This window comes from Mobula birostris, chromosome 31 (assembly GCF_030028105.1).
Source record: "Mobula birostris isolate sMobBir1 chromosome 31, sMobBir1.hap1, whole genome shotgun sequence".
In the NCBI taxonomy this organism is placed as follows: domain Eukaryota; kingdom Metazoa; phylum Chordata; class Chondrichthyes; order Myliobatiformes; family Myliobatidae; genus Mobula; species Mobula birostris.
Window position 1 is genome coordinate 3,063,464 of NC_092400.1, and position 20,294 is coordinate 3,083,757.

General features: G+C 45.0%; 1 protein-coding gene across 2 annotated transcripts; it reads left to right on the forward strand.

Annotated features, from left to right (window-relative positions):
- The first annotated feature begins 1,601 nt into the window (after positions 1 to 1,601).
- On the forward strand, positions 1,602 to 14,883 carry prkab1a (protein kinase, AMP-activated, beta 1 non-catalytic subunit, a). Of its 2 annotated transcripts, none has more exons than XM_072247980.1 (8): positions 1,602 to 1,807; positions 2,166 to 2,356; positions 4,146 to 4,315; positions 5,469 to 5,562; positions 8,196 to 8,310; positions 9,093 to 9,226; positions 10,800 to 10,868; positions 12,778 to 14,883. In XM_072247980.1, the coding sequence occupies exons 2-8, from the start codon at positions 2,189 to 2,191 to the stop codon at positions 12,853 to 12,855; spliced, it is 828 nt and encodes a 275-aa protein (XP_072104081.1). In that variant the 5' UTR covers positions 1,602 to 1,807; positions 2,166 to 2,188; the 3' UTR covers positions 12,856 to 14,883. The 2 variants fall into 2 exon arrangements, with proteins under 2 accessions (XP_072104081.1, XP_072104082.1); XM_072247981.1 differs by having other exon boundaries at positions 1,603 to 1,807; positions 2,166 to 2,350.
- Positions 14,884 to 20,294: the final 5,411 nt, after the last annotated feature.

A 20,294-nucleotide genomic window follows, 5' to 3' on the forward strand; every position in this document is an offset into this window, starting at 1 on the left:
GGACATGGGTTAAGGGTGAGGGGGGAAAAGTTTAAAGAGAACATGGGGGGGGCTTCACACAGAGAGTGGTGGGAGGGTGGAATGAGCTGCCAGATGAAGTGGTAAATGCAAGTTCACTTTTAACATTTAAGAAAAACTTGGACAGGTATATGGATGAGAGGTGTATGGAGGGATATGTTCCGTGTGCAGGTCAGTGGGACTAGGCAGAAGAATGGTTCAGCACAGCCAAGAAGGGCCAAAAGGCCTGTTTCTGTGCTGTAATGTTCTATGGTTCTATGGACCCGATAGGACCACAGAAGCACTTTCACCAGAAGAACTACAGTGCTTCGAGAAGGTGGTCCAGGACCTCCGTCATGGACGTTGAGCGATGGGTAATAAAAAATGGTCTTTTATTACCCATCCCTCGACATCCATGAAAAAGTGATCCAAAATGAATTCAAAGATGAATTTTAAAAGTTGCTGAAAACTCAGTCAAGTAGTGTCTGAGGAAGAGAAACCAATTAGATATTTAAGAAGGACAACCTTCCTCAGAACTGTGGGAGTAGTTCTCCCTCATTGTTAACTGTTATTAGGCTTATGTCCTTTTCACTTTCTTTCCACAAAGTGCCTCTAACTGTCAGTCCTCATGCTCCTTGCCACCTAATTTGTCGTAATTAATTTCCATATTGCTACTGCCCCACTTCTGTTCCAGGGAAGGTTCCCTGACCTGAAATGTTGACTGGTTTCTCTTTCCACAGATGCTGCTTGACTGGCTTAGTTCTTCCAGCACTTCTGTTTTTGTTTCATGTTTCTGCATCTGCAGTTTTATTTAGTCAGAGTCATAGAACACTGCAACACAGAAACAGGCTATTTGGCCCATCTAATCTGTGCTAATCTATTTATCTGCCTAGTCCCATTGACTTGCACCCAGACCATAGCCTTCCACACCTCTCTCATCCACATCCATATCAGAATCTCTCTTAAACGCTGAAATCAAACACACATCCAGCACTTTCGCTGGCAGCTCGTTCCACAATCTCATCACCCTCTCAGAAAAGAGTTTCCTCATGTTTCCTTAAACGTTTCACCTTTCACCCTTAACCTATGACCTCTAGTTCTAGTTGCACCCAATATTAGTGGAAAAAACCTGCTTACGTTTACCATCATAATTTTGTATACCTCGATCAAATCTCCCCTCATTCTCCTACACTCTAGGGAATATAGTCTTTGCTTATTCAATCGTTACTGATAGCTTAAGTCCACAAGATCTGGCAATATCTTTGTAAATTTTCTTTACACTCCTTTAGTCTTATTGGTATCATTTTTATAGATTGTTGACCAGAACTGCGCACAATATTCTAAATATTTTGCGAAGGCCAATTTATTTTTCAATTATGATGAGTTGGTCAAGTTTATTGTCAATTGCAGAAGGTCGTCACGGACATAAATGCAATGAACAAATTTCGTGCAGTAGCATTAGAGGCATAACGTTTAAAATAAAATTACGCAAGTACGAATTTCAAATAAATTTTACGAGAAAGTGGTCATAGTGTTACTATAACTGAGGAAATGATTAGGGCTGTACGTATATGATGTTATTTCATAACAGAGTCCCTACCTGGAATGAGGGATCTCCTATTATGAATAATTACAGTAATATGTCCATAGCATTGTCGGGCTCCGGAATCCTGCTCCAGCTCATCAGCTTTCACTGCTCCTGGGAGCGCATAGTTGGTGGGACCGGTTGGGTGACATTTGATTGGCGGATACGAGGAGCGGTGTGTCGGTGAACATTGACCGGAGGAAGAAAGGATCAAAGCGTCGGCGGGTGAGTGCCCTTTCGGAGCCGTGCACGGAGAGAGACGGCGGCGACCCAGGTTTCGGAACGCGGGGCGAATCGGAACCTGGAGCTCGTAACATTCACGCCGGACGGCCTGTGGGGAGGCTGGGGCTCCGCCCTCGCCCGTTTATCGGGACGGCCCGGCCCGGCCCCGCCTGCCTGCCCGCGGCACCAAAACATCCACTCCGTCTCCGTCTCCGTCTCCCTCACCCCTCCCACTGGCTCGGTCTCTTCACCTCCACCTGGTCCGTCCCTCCCTCCCCCAATCACCCTTCACCCGGTACCCCACCCCCAACCCTGCTGCTTCTCCCATTGACTGACCTCTTTGCCCATTTTATTTGTTTAGTGGGTTTTACGGAGCTTCAAAGGATGGGCAACACCAACAGCGAGCGTGCAGCGCTAGAGCGCCAGGGGGGTCACAAGGCCTCCCGAAGAGACAGCACTGGCAGCGCTATTAAGGAGCACGACCGTCCCAAGATTTTGATGGACAGTCCAGAAGATGCAGACATCTTTCACGCTGAGGAAATCAAAGTACTGGTATCTCCACAAAGGATTTTAATATTTTCTCCATCACGTACTGTTCTCCGTGTTCCCTGCTTTGCCCACTAAACTGCTATTTTGCAGAAGATAATTTCCTTTCTCCAACTCTCCCAAAGAGTGCCGGTGTGGTAGGAGGTGACAGGCAATAAAACCACCAGGTCCTTACACTTGCCAAAAGTACATGTGAGGAGCTGTCAATGAGCAACCTCAGGAGTTAGACACAGGCAGTGTTTGTATTCGTCCCAAAGCTGAGCCAGGTAGCAGGGAAAACTGCGGGCTGGAATTCGGCAAAGCACCAGCCATAATCTTCCAGTTGTCTGTAGATGCAGAGTGCTGCTGGAGGATTGGACAATGTTGAATCAGAGAGCAGGAATGTTCCTGGTTCTGCCTAGGCTCTGTTGATCAATGAATGGTCCAAAGAACAGAAGAAATAAAGAGTGGACCACTCGGCCCTTTAAGGCTGCCCTGACATTTTCCCTGACTGATCTACCCTGGCATCCACTTCTCTCCTATACCAATTCCTTATACTCTAGTTCTGAATTCAAAAACATATCAATCTCTCTCAATACCTCCAATGATCTAGCCTTTGTGACCCTCCAGGATAGAGAATTAGGTTCATTACCCTCTGTGAGAGAAGAACTTGCTTTTCATCCTTCTAACTTCTTTGTGGATTATCTTTATCACTGCCCCATTATGAGGTCGTCTATAGACACGCACAGTAATGTAATGCGGCCTCAGTTGCTTTTTAATTCGAAATAGGTGAATTCCATCCATAACCCTTTGATGACAACTTCTTTCTCCTCCCTTAGTCACTTCATTTGCCTTTCTCCTTATCCTCTGTCAACATGTTGTTTTCTGGAATGTTTGAATGTTTCGCACTCCCTTCTACAATGTCCTGGATCACAGCATCAGAAAAGGACAGTAACTAAAACATACACCTATCCTTTACTCTTCTACTTCTACTCTACTGTTCTGCCACCCCTCCCACTGAACAGTTGTTTCTTCTGTTGTGTTTTCATACCCTGGATTACCACTGCTACCCAAATACAATAAATGTTCTTTCAATAAGAAACTATTAAATTTAAATCTATAGCATGTAATCCTCATCATTAAAATCAATGGTATTGCTGCTTCTGTACCAGTTTTAATCTAGCCAGGTTGTTTATGCAGATTCCAAACTCTATGTGGCAGGGAATTGCTTCCCCCTTGAGTTCCTTTGCACATACTCCAAGCACAAAGGGGTTAACAAATCATGTGCACGTGTCCAGAAAAGTTAGAGCATTGTAAGTTGCCTGCTGCAACAGCAATGGGGCTCAGTGGTTTTCCAGAGATTTCCCCATAAGATGGGGGACACTCATTGGGACTGATGTGGCTGGTGTAGATCCCGGCCAGGAACTTGCTCATGCTGTAACCACAGGGCAGTAGTTGTCAGTCCTTCTGTGTGGAAGGAAGAGGCAGGGTAGAAGAAAGTCATCAAGATCTTCACACACCAATTCTGCAAGGAGATTACCTGCATTCATAGAATGTTGATTGTACTGAGTCTGTGCATTTTGCCAAGGTCTCCTGAGCAGTTAATTTGTCACAAGACTGTACTGAGACTGCCTAACAGATTTCACTAAATTCACACAGGTTTGCTCCGACTGCTGTACTGAAGCAGATTTGTTATCTGTTTGTAAGTCAGCTGTTCCTGGGTTTCCTTCCCTTGCGATGAAATGTAGTTAAGAAAGTTGAGTTTTAAATCGGCCAGTGATTGGGTTCATTTTCAGAGTTTTCTTCTGCCTTCAAGGGCCCAATGGAGAAGGATGAGTACCTTGCCTGGCAACAGGACCTGGAAGTGACTGACAAAATTTCCAAGCAGGCTCGCCCGACTGTGTTTCGATGGAAAGGGGGTGGGAAAGAAGTTTTTATCTCTGGATCCTTCAATGGCTGGACCAACAAAATCCCACTTACCAGAAGGTAGGTCTCCCTGAACCCCTCCTCGTAAGTTTGACAGGAGTGCTGGCTGCTCTCCGTGATGGTTACCAGAGACCTGCTGTGGGTGTGAGACAGATGACAAGCACTCTTTACAGAAAGACCAGACTTGACTTGGAGTAGTATATCTATGTAGGAAGACTATAGTTCAGAGGTTTAGTAAGTGCAGACTGATGCAAGAATAGTTTTCATTTATATTAATGATAATGGGTCCAATAATGTTGTATTGCTTCATCCAATCATTGGCACATGAGTACCTCAACTAGATAGTGATGCCTCGTAATAACCTCAATGGGGAGTTGTAGCATTAGGTTCAACCACTGTAATAAAGAGAGTTATACTTAATTGCAACGACAGATAGATGACCTTTTGGAAACAAGAACTGTGGCTCCTGAGCAGTAATCATGACAACTGCAGCACAAACCCGATGTGCAATATAATAATTTCCATGGGCTCTTTGACTTTCTGATACAAGTTTGACAGAGAACCAATGAGAAATCTTAGGAGCTACACATGGGTGTGTTGGTTGTTTTCCAAGGGTTTTGTTGAACTCCCAGTGGAGGAGGAGTACAAATGTCTCACAGTATGCCATCAATTGCACCATTTGGTGCATTTCATACTCAACTGCAATCAGGAGTGGATGGGCCCCAGGGTGCCAGACAGTTCTGTTCTTTCTAGTTGCATTTCGTTCCAGGTTTAGCTGCACAAGACCGTTTAACAAGCACTATGTGCCTCGTATTTCCATATGGTGTAGAAGGAAGCCATTTGGCCTGATGAATCTTGGAGCAATCCCCTAAACCCCATTTCCCTACTTATTTCCTTGTAGCCCATTCTGTCTCATGAGACCATTAAAGTTCGTGACAAAAATTTTACAGTAACCAATTAACCTAATGACCACCACATCTTTGAGATGTGAGGGTGGGAAAATGAGTCATCTGGGACAAATTTGTGTGCTCACAGAGAAAAGCGTGTAAACACCATGCAGGCAACACAAGAGGTGAGAATTGAACTTGGATCACTGGAACTGTGAGATGGAAACACCACCCATTTCACTGCCAGGGACATTATGAACTGACTTAGCAGCATCAGGCACATCTCATTTCATGAGCTTAATTACTGCTGTACCTTGCCTCTACAGTCAGAATAACTTTGTGGCGATTCTGGATCTCCCCGAGGGTGAGCATCAGTACAAGTTCTACGTGGATGGTCAGTGGACTCACGATTCATCAGAGGTATGAGATGGTTGCGTTCTGTAATTCATTAATGAAAGGGAGCCAGGATATGTGGGAACTAGTACACGTTGTGATCGGCCATGTTATAGGCACTGTTCAGCGTTCATTTATTGTCAAAGTATTTGTGTCATATACAACCTTAAGATTCACTTTCTTGCAGGAAAAACAATGAAACTCCAGTAGAATCACGGTAGCAGCACAATAGTGTCGCAGTTAGCATAAAGCTCTTACAGTGCCAGTGATCCAGGTTGCTGTCGTTACGGAATTTGTACGTTCTCCCTGTGAGCGTGTGAGTTTCCCCCGGGTTGCTCTCTGCACAGAGTTTGTACGTTCTCCCCGTGAGTGCATGGGTTCCCCCCGGGTTCTCCAGTTTCTTCCCATATTCCAAAGAAGTAGGGGTTAGTGGGTTAATTGGTCATGTGTGTAGTTGGGCAGTGCAGGCTTGTTGGGCCAGAAGGGCCTGTTACTGTATTGTGTCTCTAAATATAGAATCCACGGAACACCACACTATGACAAAAAACGCAAACGTCCGATGTGCAAAGGGGACAGATTGTTCAAATAATAAAAAAGTAAACAAGTAATACTGAGAATGTGAGCTGCCGAGACCTGGGGGGGGGGTGTTGCGGGCTGCCGAGACCCCGGGCGGGGGGGGGGCGCTGCCAAGACCCTGGGGGGGTGCCCGCGGGCTGCTGCTGAGTCACTTCAGCGCCGAGGTGAGTGAAGTTGGTCCAGGGGCCCAGTGGCTGCTGGGCAACAACTGCTACGGAGCCTGGCGGCACAGGCCCCAGGACTCTTGCGCCTCTCACCGGTGGCAGTAGCGAGTAGAGAGGGAGAAAGATCAAACGCAGGTAGACTGGACGGACTCGGGTGGGGCATCCTGGCTGGCACAGAGTGGTGGGGCTGAACTCTGGGTTGTTTACTACTTGAAACTTCAACCCCGCCATGGCTGTCTCTTCCAGTTTGTCAGTTTTTGTTGTGCGTGTTTTTTGTGGAATCGCAGGTGTTTCCGTTTTCCTGTGGGTGCTTGCAAGAAAATGAATCCCAATGTTATGTATGATACATGTACTTTGACTAATGGGCCATTTTTGTGGCATGGAGAATCTTCACCCTGGAATTTTTATGTCTAGTGTGGACAGAGTCTAGGAGCACTCAGTCTCACAGTAGGCTGGGCCAGAAAACCACTGCAGTACCAAGTCTTGCTCATTATTTTTCTTAAAGAATACTTGAATTTAATTTCAGGTTCTTATCACTTATAACCAGCTTTGTGTGGAGACCATTGATCAAAGGGATATTGCCTGCATATTTGATCCTTGGCCAGGCTGTCCTGGCATCCGCCTGACAATGTGGGAGGGTGTCCCTCCAGAAGCACGATTACCACTCCGTTAGTCTGTTCTCATCGGCAAAGAATGGAAGGGGTAATTAGTACTACAGTCAAACAACACTCACTTAGCAACAACCTGCTCACAGAACCTCGATTTGTGTTCTGCCAAAACCACTTGACTCTTGACCATTTCACAGTGGTGGTGCGAACATGGACAAAAGAGCAGAACTCTGCAGGTGAAGTGAGTAAACACCTTTGACATCAAGGCCATATTTGGTTAAGTATGGCTGCTAAATGTCAGTCAATGGGGATCAAAGAGGAAACCTTCTGCATTTCCTGCTACTTAGACAATGAAGTTTATTGTCCATATCCAAATGAAGCAAGACTTGGCCAATATCTAGGCCTGGGCTGATAGCAGACGAGTAACATTTGTATTACACAAGTGCCAAGCAATGACTATATCCACAAAAAGAAAATCCAACCCCTGACATTCCATGGCATTTCCTGAAATCCCCCTATAATAGTACACCGACCAGAAACTGAACTAGCATAGCCAAATACATGATGTAGCTGCAGGAGCAGGTCAGAGGCTAGGAATCCTGTAGTGGGTAACTCACCTACCATACCAAAGCCTGTCTGCCATCCACAAGGTTCAAGTCAAGAGTGCAATGGAATACTCTCCTGGCCTGGATTGAATGCAGCTTGAACAATACTTAAGAATCTCAAATTTAGATAAGGACATTGATAAAAACAGCCCATCCACAACTGTTCGCTCACTTCACCACCAACACACATTAGCAGCGGTCTGTACTATCCATTGGTTACACTGCAACAACTCAGACTCGGTAGACCGACTCCTTCTAAACCCACAACCTCTGCCAGTTCAGACATGGGCTTCAGAAGTATGGGGAATACCACCCCTCGAAGGTACTCCTCCGTCTTTCCCCCCACCCCATGAATTTGAAAATAGGAGAATTTTACAATCAGACTTTAACTGGGAGGCAGGTAGGTCAGCCAAAACAAGGCTTGTGAGTAAAGAGGATGGCGTGATTTGTTGGGCTGGTGGTGCACAGGCTCAGGAGGCATGATGGAGGTTACCAGATTGGGTGCATTCTGGCTGGGTTGAGGGATGTTCCAGGGACAGAAACCAGTACTCAGTTTTGTCTCAGGTAGACGGGGTCAAATACAACACAAGGATAATGAAGCAACTTCTGTAGCTTTGGAAAGATGTTGGTGCTAGAAGGCTTTGCAGTTTGCACGTTGATGTCTTGTGGTTGCGATGTGTAAGTTTTGAAATGTGCTGTCTCTCCAGCCTACCACCACCAGCCAGCTCGGCACCATCAACAATGTTATCCAGGTGCGGCAGACGGACTTCGAGGTGTTTGATGCATTGATGGTGGATTCGCAGAAATGTTCAGACATGTCGGGTGAGTCGGAAGTGTGAGAGGTGAATTGTGATAGGACTTGAAAAAGTGCTACATGCAGTGTTAGGGTGACAGGAGGAGGAGGAGCTGGCTGTTTGCTGAAGCTATCCGATGAACTCCACATGCCTACTCTGACACCACTTGGTCTTCGTTTATTCCATTTCCATCCTGTTAGATCTGTTTCCATTGCCCTTTCTGTAACTGGCCATCACAAGTGACTGTGTTTAAAACTGCTCCCTCAAGCTGATTGTCAGAAGACCCAGTGAGTTCATAATCTAGTATCCATCCAGCTCCCATCATTTCTGCCTGTAGTAAAATTAAATCTCCTCTGAACATTCTGTGCTGTGAGGATATGGCCAGCTTCTTTTCCCTCTCCACATAACTGAATTCCTGTATGCCTGGTATGTTCTGGTAACTTGTTCCTTTACCTACTCCAAAGCCTTAACAATTCCCAAAGTGGCATGCTTGTAGAGCTGCTAACCTGAACCCATTGATCCGGTTAAGGCCTATTGAGCATCTGGCAGACGCTCCTCAACTTCTTTTAACATTGTCCTTTTTGGGTTATTTGCCTTTTTTTTTATTAACAAAATGTATTTTTCACACATCCACTTTGAGCTAGAAATGCGTTAATGAAAATGATCTCATACTCATGAATTCCTGCCCCTTTTTCTCATTGATCAGTTTTGCTGCTACTACCCTTGTTTACATTAAGCATTTTAGCTACCGTCATGGCTTTTGTTATTGATATCAAAGTAGGGTTAATCTGGATGATTAATTTTTTTTAGATCTGTCAAGCTCTCCCCCTGGCCCGTATCATCAGGATCCTTACGTGTACAAGCCAGAGGAGAGAATTAAAACGCCACCTATTCTGCCACCACACCTGCTCCAGGTCATCCTGAACAAGGACACAGGCATTTCAGTGAGTTCAAGCCATTGCTCGTTCTCTGATTAATGACACGATGTTTGATGGGTTGAGGTTTAGCTTACTGGGAGCAATGCTTATACCAGCTGAATGACCAATATCCGATGAGGCAGCTTTTCATTGGGATACTGTACTTAGTTAATCAATTTTGAGAGCTGTTCAGGATTTGTGTGAGGATCCAGGGCATGCCTGTGCCTGTGATGAAATTGTGGCAGTGCTGCCTGCGGACGCACTATGTACCGGTGTCCTTGGGACAACCTGGTTTTGAGAGGATCTGAGTTCTCTTCGTAGGTCTCACAAGAGCACAAAAGGAGGAAAATAAATGTGCTTCTGGCTGTCTTTCACTGGGTGAGGGAACTCTATTAGCTGTGGGCGGCTGTTTATATTGTCATCCAGATGATCAGTATAGAATCACAGACATTAGGATGCCAGTGCTTTATAGCAGATAAACTAGGTGGTTTTAAAGCATGTTTTTCCACTATCTGAGTAGATGAGTTTGTATTTGTCCCTGGATTCTGGTACAGTTCTTGATTTATTATCGTCACTGATCGTGCTATACATAATTATATTGTGTACGTGTGCCTAGTTCTGCACACGAGAGATATTTTCCTTTTTTGCCGATGCGATGTACATACTGTGGAATACCACACATGTCCAGTGCTGTGAATGCTCATCAGTTGCCCAACGTCGTGAGACTGGGCACTCGTTCTGATACATATGAACTGAGTTGCCATACGTGTTATTATCCTATGACAGTCTGTTCGTTAAGTGTTTGTGTATATCATTCTGCTTCTAAGCCTACAAAGATGTACTTGAATATTTTTGTTGTGCCATTTGCACATAGCCACCGTCCTAACCAGTAAATTTGCAAAAACCCATCTGTTGTTTTATTTTAAAAGCTTATACTCAATGGATTCTTAATCTGTTAAAAACAGCAAACTTGTCTTCATTTTTTCACTCTATTAATTTGTTAGCCCAGAATGCAGTGGATGACCTTCACCCCCTGTTACTGCTTGACCAATGCCCCCCTAAAGTCGGCTGAGGACCCCAGCATCGTATCGACACACTGGGTTGAGCAATGCTGCAGAATGATAACCCAGTGCAAGCCTCCAGTATCTCATGGTCATGAGAGGCTGAAATGAAGAAGCATTACTAGGGCTCTTCTGTTTGGAATAAGGGAAGGTGAGAGGTGACTTGATAGAGGTGTATGAGATGCTAAGAGGCATAGACAGAATGGACAACCAATGTTTTTTCCCAGAACAGAAATGTCTAGTACAGGAGGGCATCATTTTAATGTGGTTGGAGGAAAGTATAGGTAGAATGGCTATCAGTGTTAGGTATCTTACGCAGAGTAGCGGGTGTGTGGAATATGCTGACCCGGTGGTAGTAGAGGCAGATACATTTGGGATATTTTAAGAGACTCTTAGGCACTTGGATGAAAGAATTTGTGAGAAGGAAGCATTAGATTGATGTTGTAGTGGTTTGAAGGACTGGCCGAAGGACCTGTTCTGTTCCATGTTCTGTACAGAGAGGGTCCCATTCTGATCCTGGTGTGTTTGCTTGCTCTTAGTGTGATCCTGCCTTGCTTCCAGAGCCAAACCACGTCATGTTGAACCACCTGTATGCTCTGTCCATCAAGGTGAGTATTGCTCTTTTTTAAAAATGTCTTTACTCTTCAATCTATCTGCTTGGCCAGAAGTACTAACCCTCCAGGTTCTCCTACTGACTGTTAAATTCCTCCAGTCAACAGTCTGTCCTGGACGGAATTTGCTTTAAGTGATAGGGAATGGGAGAGGTGGTTCGGTTACGAATTCACTGGAATGACTAACGATATTTAAAAGGATCTTTTCCTCAAACTTGAATTTTACAGAAAGATTCAGAAAACACCTTACTGCTTTATTTTGACTCTTTTTCAAATTAATAAAAAAGATGGGAAATTAAAAGGAAAAAAATGCAAAAACTGCACATCTAACTCCAATTGTGTGTTGCTGTTCTTTCAGTAACATTCACTGCTGTATCTTGACGTAAACTGAGAAGGAAAAGTTCAAGATTCACTGGTCAAATTGTGGAGCTCATAAGCTATGAGCTTTTATTTCTTTGTTTTCAGTCTTATAAGAGGGGTCTGATATTCAGATTGATTTAGTACATGTACATTGAAACATACAGTGAAATGCTTTGTTTGCATTAATGGCCAACACAGCCTAGCGATGTGCTGGGTGCAGTCCACAAATGCCACTGTGCATTTCGGCACCAACACAGCATACTGATGGTGCTTGGCAGAACAACACAGAACACAAAAACAACAAAACATTAACAGCAAAATAAGCAACAAAACAAGCCAGTCCCTCCCACCCATCCATTCTGATATGAAAAGTCAGCATTTGCACGACCTCTCCCATCCATTCCCCTTGCACTTTGCACTGCACCATATCGATTCTCCAACTTTTGTACCTAGCCCTCCTCCTCCCTTGTGAACCATCACTCCCGCACGCAAGCATCTTGCCCACAAGTGCCACCAGAACAAGGAAGTCACTCCCACTACATTCCTTTATCCTGATAATTCTTTAAAGATCCAACACGTCAAAGGAGCACATACTATCTATTAGAATAGATCCTTTTTTTTTAAAAAAAAAGGAACCTGTTGAGGAAGATAGGTTAATTCTTCCAGTTACCTAATTTTTATTCACCCAAAGATTTTTGATATCAATGCTCTTTGTTGGATCTTGCTACTCATGTCGTATGTACTGAGATACAGACTTGGTACAATGTTAACAGTTCATTTCTCTAAATGAACAGCTGCCTGTCAATCATTGGGAGCATCCTTTGTGACATCCCAAAGCAGTGAACTGCACTGCTTAAGTGGAATACGTGTACCCTCACTATCCCCTAGTTACCCACTCCAACTTTCACAGTTCTTACACCCCTATCCCTGCCATACACAGTTCTTCCCCACCTCCAGACATTTTCCAGTTTCTCCCACCCAGTTTTACCTCATCTTTCATAACCTTGGATTTCAGACATAGTGCACCTCATGTCTAAAGACTACTTGAAGTTCAACGCCAAGCCCTTTCTATTTATTAATATGTACACACAGAGACTATTCGGCCTATTGGGTCCATATTGGTTCCCAGTTCTGTTCTTCTCTTCCTGTTCCCCTGCAGCTTAATTTCTGTCTCATGCCCATCAGCTCCCTGTGGTTTCTTTGCCAGGGACCTACACTTTGGGATGTAGGGGGAAGCTGGGGTACGAGGGCAAATGTGTGGAACCGCAAACTCCACACAAGGAGCACTGAATGTTATGATTGGCCCCAAGTCCATGGAGCTGTGGGAGGACAACACCACCGTCTGATATTACACTTGCTGCATTTTGGTGTATAGCTCCCAGGTGTCAGCAAAGAGGAATTGCCACATTGAGTTCCCTGAGCTAATGCTGAGTCCTGTGCTGGAGATGGTGTAAGCTTATCCCATTGCTGCCGAAGTGCATTGTGCTTTATAACTGTGCAGTGGTGTTGGGTTTGCTCTTTGCTGAGTACTTGTCATTGTTCACAGGATGGTGTCATGGTATTGAGCGCCACCCATCGTTACAAGAAGAAGTACGTCACCACTCTTCTCTACAAGCCCATATGACCTGTAAAAGCGGCTCCATTCTCCCCCTCCAATCAGGAAGCTCCATTTTCTTCAGCAGTCGCTCGCCATTCGTCAGTCACTGTCCTGGACTAGCTCAGCAGGATCTTGATCTGATTGAATGGGGCAGTAACTGCGGGAGTCCGGGCGATCCTGTCTGTGTCTGCACACCTACTTCCTGCTCCAGAAAGGGAAATCTGGAATCGGCTGCCAGATAAAGTGCCTCTGATTCTCCCTCAGACTGTCACAGAGGTTCCCAAAGCTAATGACGGGCTGCACAGTCATTCCTTGCTGTGACACCTCCATTTCTATTCCATTCATGTTAGAGTTTCTTCCCACTCTGTTGGGAGGAGAGTACTCTGTGCTCATTTGTAACACAGGCTGGAATCGCTGTGAGTTAAGCAATCATGGTGCTACGACAGGGTACACTCTCCAACCTCACAGCGGGACAACATCATTTTCCAATTACTTTCACAAAGGAATCACTATCAGGGGAAAGCTGATAAATAAATGGAGCTCTGACTAGATCGGGGAAACCTGCACAAATGTAAGTAAGGGATCAAAAAAGCTCAAAATTTAATGTAATTGAAAACTGGCTGGAATTTCAGCCTGCTTTCTGTCTGTGCTCCACCATAACTATATTCACTGAGCTGTACTCCACAGTGATCAGTCTGCAGTCTGTACAGGCAGGGGCTGGCGTTCCGTGATCTCCATTCTGCCCCCGGTGTCGCGGGGACTGTACAGGTGCCTATGGCAAAGTGGGGATTTGGTGCTCTGTGAATCACTCCTGCGACACTGCAGTAATCTCAATTTCTCACTGCATTAAAGCTGCTGCATTCACTGCATCCTGCTGAACACTTCCAGCTACCGGAAGTTGCCATAGAATAGCAGCAGCCCTATAATCGTCTCTGGTTTAGTTTGTGCCCATTGCATATTTTAGTTCTTTTTTTCCCACTCCTGCTGTGAGATCTCACCCAAGGGACCATTCATCCTGTTTGACCCCAAATAGCTGGGGTTATCCCTCCCTGTTCGTAAACCCCATTAATTCCTGCAGGTCTGGCCCTGCCTCCTCATAACCACACAGATTCCAGTGGGCCTGCCCCTGCCTCCCCGTAAACTCCATTGATTCCAGCAGGCCTGACCTTTCTTTCTTGTAAATCCCACTGATCCCAGCCAGTCTGGCCCTGCCTTCTTGTAGTACACAGGTCCTAGCAGGCCTGTCTCTGCCTCCTAGTAAACCTTATTGATTCCAGCAGGCCTTACCCTGCCTCCTCATAACCCCATTGATTCCAGCAGGCCTGACCTGGCCTCCTCATAAACCCCATTGATTCCAGCAGGCCTGACCTAGCCTCCTCATAAACCCCATTGATTCCAGCAGGCCTGACCCGGCCTCCTCATAAATCTCATTGCTTCCAGCAGGCCTGACCCAGCCTCCTCATAAACCCCATTGATTCCAGTAGGCCTGACCCAGCCTCCTCATAAATCCCATTGATTCCAGCAGGCCTGACCCAGCCTCCTCATAAATCCCATTGATTCCAGCAGGCCTGATCTGGCCTCCTCATAAACCCCATTGATTCCAGCAGGCCTGACCCTGCCTCCTCATAAACCCCATTGTGTGTCTGAGCCCGTTGTATATCCTAGGCTCTCCATTACAGCCTGAAAGATGTGATGAAGAACCGGGCCTGGTTATTTGGGTGCCCTGTGCATCCTGTTTTACTAACTGAAGAATTTGGAGAGATCCAGGGAAATCGATTTCCTTGTAATAGCTATGGTTTCAGCAATTTTTTTTTTTTAATGACTGCCAGATTTTTCTCTCTCACAAGTCTCTGAAATATCATGTACATTGGATTTTGTATAGTTTGCCGGCTCATTGACCGGACAGTTACGAATGGTGCATGAGATTATTTCTGTATTTGTTGCACTCTAATGGTAATTGTGAACCTTTTATTGGGAGCAAGTCACCATGGAGTTCTTTGTTTGCGTGTGTCACCTGACAATCAATAAATATTCTGATGACACCTTTCAGTCCAATTAAGTTGCAGTGGATATTACTGAATTGTTTTAGGAAATATAATTGCTGTTGGATACTGAGGCACTGTTGGTTTCACAGGTTTTTACTATGCTATTAGAGTCCTTATTCCATTGAAGGGTGAGCGAAGGTCCAAGGCCCGTGGTTGGTATCTCTACTGATGGTGTTCAAACGACAGGAGGTTTTATTTGCTCCGTGAACAGGAACATATTCTGATAAGATATAATGAAGGATCTGTGTGGTACTATAGATATAGGATGATAATTCTCTCACTGTGGTACAATTACATCATAATGGGTGATTATAGGCCTGACCCAGTGCGTCAGTGTAGCAGTGATTGCTGCAATTTGGATGTTTCAGGTTCTTGTGTAAGTGTTAATCACAAGAGGGCACTTAGTACACAGACTCCCGTTATAACAATTATTTTTCTTTCTTGACTGAAAGCACTCATCTGTGACATAACTCAGAATATTGTGTTCTGGTCACCACATTTATAGGAAGGATGTGGATGCATTAGAGAGGGTGCAGAGGAGATTTACCAGAATGCTGCCTAAACTAGAGGACATAGCTTATGATGAAAGGTTGAGAGAGGGGGTTAGCCTACAAGGAGAGATTGAGTCAGCTCGGACCAGAAAGATTGGGTGAACCAGGGCTTTTTGGAGGGGGGAGGATGGGAGATTATAGAGATGTACAAGATGAAAAAAGGATAAATTGAGTGGATAGATACTATTTTCCCAATGTGCAAGTAGATAATACAAGGGGGCATAATTTTAAGGTGACTGGAGCAAGGGGGAAGTCAGAGGTGAAAAAAAAAGTGCTGGGTGTATATAATGCTCTGCCAGGGGTGGAGGTAGAGGCTGATACATTAGGGACATTTAAGAAACTTTTAGATAGCCACATTGGAAGATAGAAAAATGGAGGGCTATGTAGGAGGGGAAGGGTTAGATTGATATTAGAGCAGGTTAAAAGGCTGACACAACATCGTGGGCCGTAGGGCCTGTGATGCTCTATGTTCTCTCACTCTGCTGGTCACTAGTGTCAAGCAGGGCATCAATATCTTGTCCAACAGCCTGTTTAAATGTCATTCAACAGTTTTCAGGATCAGTTTTCTGATGTATGCTTTGCTGTCAAGGCTAGCGTATATTATTCATTCCTGTTGCCTTGGAGAAGGTTTTGGTGAACTGCTACAGTCCTTCTGGTGAAGGTTACTCCATTGTTGGCATTGAGTGGACAGTCCTAGGAGTTAGACAGCGATGAAGAAAAACTGATGGCATTTCCAAGTGTGGCTGGCATGCATTTCAATGGGGAACCAGTAGGTGGTGGTGTTCTGCTGTGCCTGAAGCCCTCATTTCTCTTAGTAGATTTGCCTATTATTTGCAGAAGATGCACTCTGCAGTTACTGCACTACTGGTGGAGGAAGTTAATGTTTACTGTGAGGTGGGACTCCAGTCAAGTGTGCTGCTTTGTCCCGGACAGAGCTTGAGCATCCTGAATGCTGTGCTTAACCTCTTCTGCTCTACTCTCTCTACACCCATGACTGTGTGACTAGGCACAATCCAAACGGCATCTATAAATTCACCGATGCCACTGCGGTTGTTGGCAGAATCGCAGAATGGTAATGAGGTAGGTAAGTTGGATTTGAGTGCTGTCACAACAGCTGCCTTGCATTCAACATCATCAAGACCAAGGAATTGGTTGTGGATTTCCAGAAGGGGAATTTGAGGGCTCACACATCCATCCTCACCGAGGAGTCAGCAGTGGAAATAACAAGCAGCTTCAAGTTCCTGGGCACCAGCATCTCAGAGCATCCATCATGGGCCTAACGCATTGATACAATCACAAAAAACGCACTTCAGCGGTTCGACCTCTTCAGAAGTTTGAGGAGATTTGTTATGTTATCAAAGACTAGCAAATTTTTACAGATGTACAGTGGAGAGCATTCAGACTGGTTTCAATGCACAAGATCATAGGAAGCTGCAGAAGGTTGTAGACTGAGTCAGTTCCGTCACTGACGTGAGCCTCCCCACCGAGAGGATTTCAAAAGGCCCTCAGGAAGGCAGCATCTGTCGTGAAGGAGGCATCCATCATGAAAGGGCAGGACATACTCTCATTATTACCATCAAGAGCCTGAAGGCCCACAATCAACATTTTAGGAACAGTTTCTTCCCCTTTGCCATCAGATTTGTGAATGGTCCATGAACACTACCTCACTGTTCCTCTTTAGAATTATTCTTTTCATTGTAATTTATAGTAAATATTTATGCTTTGTACTGCTGCCACAGAACATCGAAGTTCACAACATACAATACTATGTAATGGTCTCAGACTTTTGTACACCACTGTAGTAATTTCGAGTATTGCACTTAGTGATGATAAGTCTGATTCTGATCTGGGTCTCTATTGCAGACTGCGAGTGGGGAGGGGAATCACAGTTGGGAAAAGGGGAAGGAACGGGACGCACCACAGAGACGAGCTGCAATGATCAATAAACCAATTGTTTGGAATCAAGTGACCTTGCATGGTGTCTGAGGGCTGGATGTGTCTGCACCCGCACCAACCCACCCTGGTACACCTTCTCTGCTACTTGTCCCACACCCCTCCTGCCCCGCTCCACTCTCACCATTCCCAACATGCCTTACTCCTGCCCAAGGCTTTTGCACAGTACCGTACGTCAGTGACAATATACCTGATTCTGGTGCTTCATACATTCAGCCTCAGTAAGTGTAGAGTATTCCATCCTGCAGCTGATTTGTGCCTGGTAGGTGATGGAAAAGCTGTGCACTGTGGGGAGGTGAGTCACCCGCTCGGTCTCTCAGCTGCTCTTGTAGCCATGGCTGATCCAGTGGAGATTCTGGTCCGTGTCGATGTGAGGCACTTGGTGAGCAGAATAACTCCGACTGTGAAGGGTATGTGGTTAGATTCTCTTGCTGGAAATGGCCGTTGCCTGGCACTAATGTTACTTGCCACTTATCAGGCCTTGTTGTCCATACTCTGCTGCATTCAGGCATGGACTGCTCTTACAGAGGAGTTGTGAATACTGAGTGTGTAGGAAGCAGGAAAGTTGCTGACTTCAGAGAAAGGAATGCTTTTAAAATAGCTGAAAATGGTGGGACCCCTGCTTCTGCCTGGAGTAACTGCTCGTGCGATCAGTCTGTGTTACAAGATCACAGTCCAACAACCGCATCCATCTTTCCCTGTGCAACCTGTGTTTCCAACCATGGGAGTGATTTCCCTCTGACTTAAGTTGTATCAGTGCTCCTTGATTCTAAAGGCAGTCTCTCTCTTGCTTCATCTGTTCAATTCAGCGCTGTAGTCCATGTTTGAACAAGCCGTGGTCATATGTGGAGTCAAGCAGACCATAAGACATGAGAGCAGAATTAGGCCATTCGGCCCATTGAGTCTGCTCTGCCATTTCATTAGGCTGACCCATTTTCCCTCTCAGCCCCAATCTCCAGCCCTCTCCCTGTATCCCTTCATGCCCTGACCAATCAAGAATCTATCAACCTCTGCCTTAATTATACATAAAAATGCTGCCCATGGTACACAATTCCACAGATTCACCACCTTCTGGTGAAAGAAATTCCTTGTTATCTCTGTTCTTAGACACCCCTCTGAACTGAGGCTGCGTACCGTCAATTAATCATCTTTTCCAGTGTGGTCTTTCGGTGTTGCATCATTCAAGTAATCGTAAAGAAACCCAAGCAAGATAGCACTGAGCAAGGTGCTGGTTAAATGTTATACTTCTGGCTACACCCGTCTTCAGTAATTAGCTGTAATGGATTTGTCCTGCTGCTTATGAAGAAGACCTCATCAATGCTGTGGAAGTATTTTCAGCAGAAAGACTGCAGCAGTTGAAGAAAGTGGCTCATCCCTATGTTCTCAGCCAGTACAGATGGGCAGTAAATGTTGCCCTTTCCAGTGACATCTACATTACGCCAAATAAGGAAAAGGGTTGGTAAGAAGGGAAAAGCAGACAGATTAGTTTTTGAAAGCTGTGAGGTTTCATCGTGTAAACAAGTATAGTGGTAGGCTGTTCCTCTCCACTTCCCCAGAGTTCCTCAGTTAAAACCTGTTGCATTTGTGCTTATTCTAAGTACCACAGAATTCTGAAACTGACAGTCTTCCCAGACTTCCCCGTAAGGCTGCACTGGTGACTGCATTGAGAAACTGCTTATCGCTGAGGAGTCCCTCTGGGAAAGGGCAGTGTGGGGTTGGGGTTGGGGCAAGTTATCTACTCTACTGTTTCTTACCCCCAGCAGAACTGATGTTACTGTGAATCACATCGCTCAGCATTCTTGAGATATTACACAGTCAGCTGCAAAAGAGATAGCCAGCTTGCTTCAGTGATTCAGCTGTAGCCAATTAAAATAAACAAGTCATTGAACATTCGAAGTATTCAGCAGCAACCAACTTCTGTATAGAGTATGAAGGGATCTCTGAAATGGTCACCGGGGGGAAGGGATGTATTTAGACTCTTTGGTGAACTGTCAATTAATCATGTTTTGTGGTATGATGGTCTTTCAGTGTTACATGACTCAAGCTCTCAATTAGCACCAGGGTACAAGACAGAACTTGGGTGGAGATAATCCTACCCGCTTTAATTTTTCTTGCTCTTTGTACTGACCTTTTGACTGATAACAGAGGACGTTAAAATTAGCTTAGCTTGTACGAAACTCAGTGCATCAAGCCTGTTGTGTTAAAGTACCAATCAATGCGTCTCTCCTCATCCCAAGACCCATGAAGAGCTGGTTTGTTTACTAATGGATAGTAACATGCAAGGTTGCAGTTAATGCGTGCAAACAATTGATTCAGTTTATGAGTTGCAGAAATTTTCTTCACTGTGACACAATTTGCTATAGTTAGTTGAATCAGTGATAGGATTACATATCAAAATACAGATTTTAACATATATGCATGAAAGCACCTGTCTCTCCCCCTGAGCTCCAGTCACTGACACCAGCACACAAGCTGAGAGCAGCAGTTTTGCATCTGTTGTTGCCATTAACGGGAGCAGCTTGCAGGCAACAACACGCACTTCTTCAACACTTTAAGAACTTGCAAATTGATAAGCCACTGCCACTCAACCCAGTATATAAATATTCTCCATTTGCTGAATCCCACTGCACGGTTACTTTGGCAGACTGAGGTATCAGAGTGTCAGTGGTATCCTTTTTACTCCTGAGTCAGGGGGTCAGATCCAGTCCACAGACTTGCCCTCACAGTACTGGCACTAATGTTAAGGAATGATGAACTATCAAAGCTAAACTCATAGTACTGTGAGACTTCCAATGTAATATTATTTTAAAGAGAAGTAGTGCAGAGTTTCTAGTTTCCTTGCCAACATTTATCCCTCACTGAGATGATTTAGTCTGTAACTCGCGAGTATCAGATCTATTATCACTGACATGCCGTG

Excerpts from the sequence above, each read along its gene's own strand:
- prkab1a (XM_072247980.1), top strand. The coding sequence starts at position 2,189 with ATGGGCAACACCAACAGCGAGCGTGCAGCGCTAGAGCGCCAGGGGGGT. Across the intron at positions 8,311-9,092 it reads GAAATGTTCAGACATGTCGG|ATCTGTCAAGCTCTCCCCCT; the intron begins GTGAGTCGGAAG and ends AATTTTTTTTAG. Across the intron at positions 10,869-12,777 it reads TGTATGCTCTGTCCATCAAG|GATGGTGTCATGGTATTGAG; the intron begins GTGAGTATTGCT and ends CATTGTTCACAG.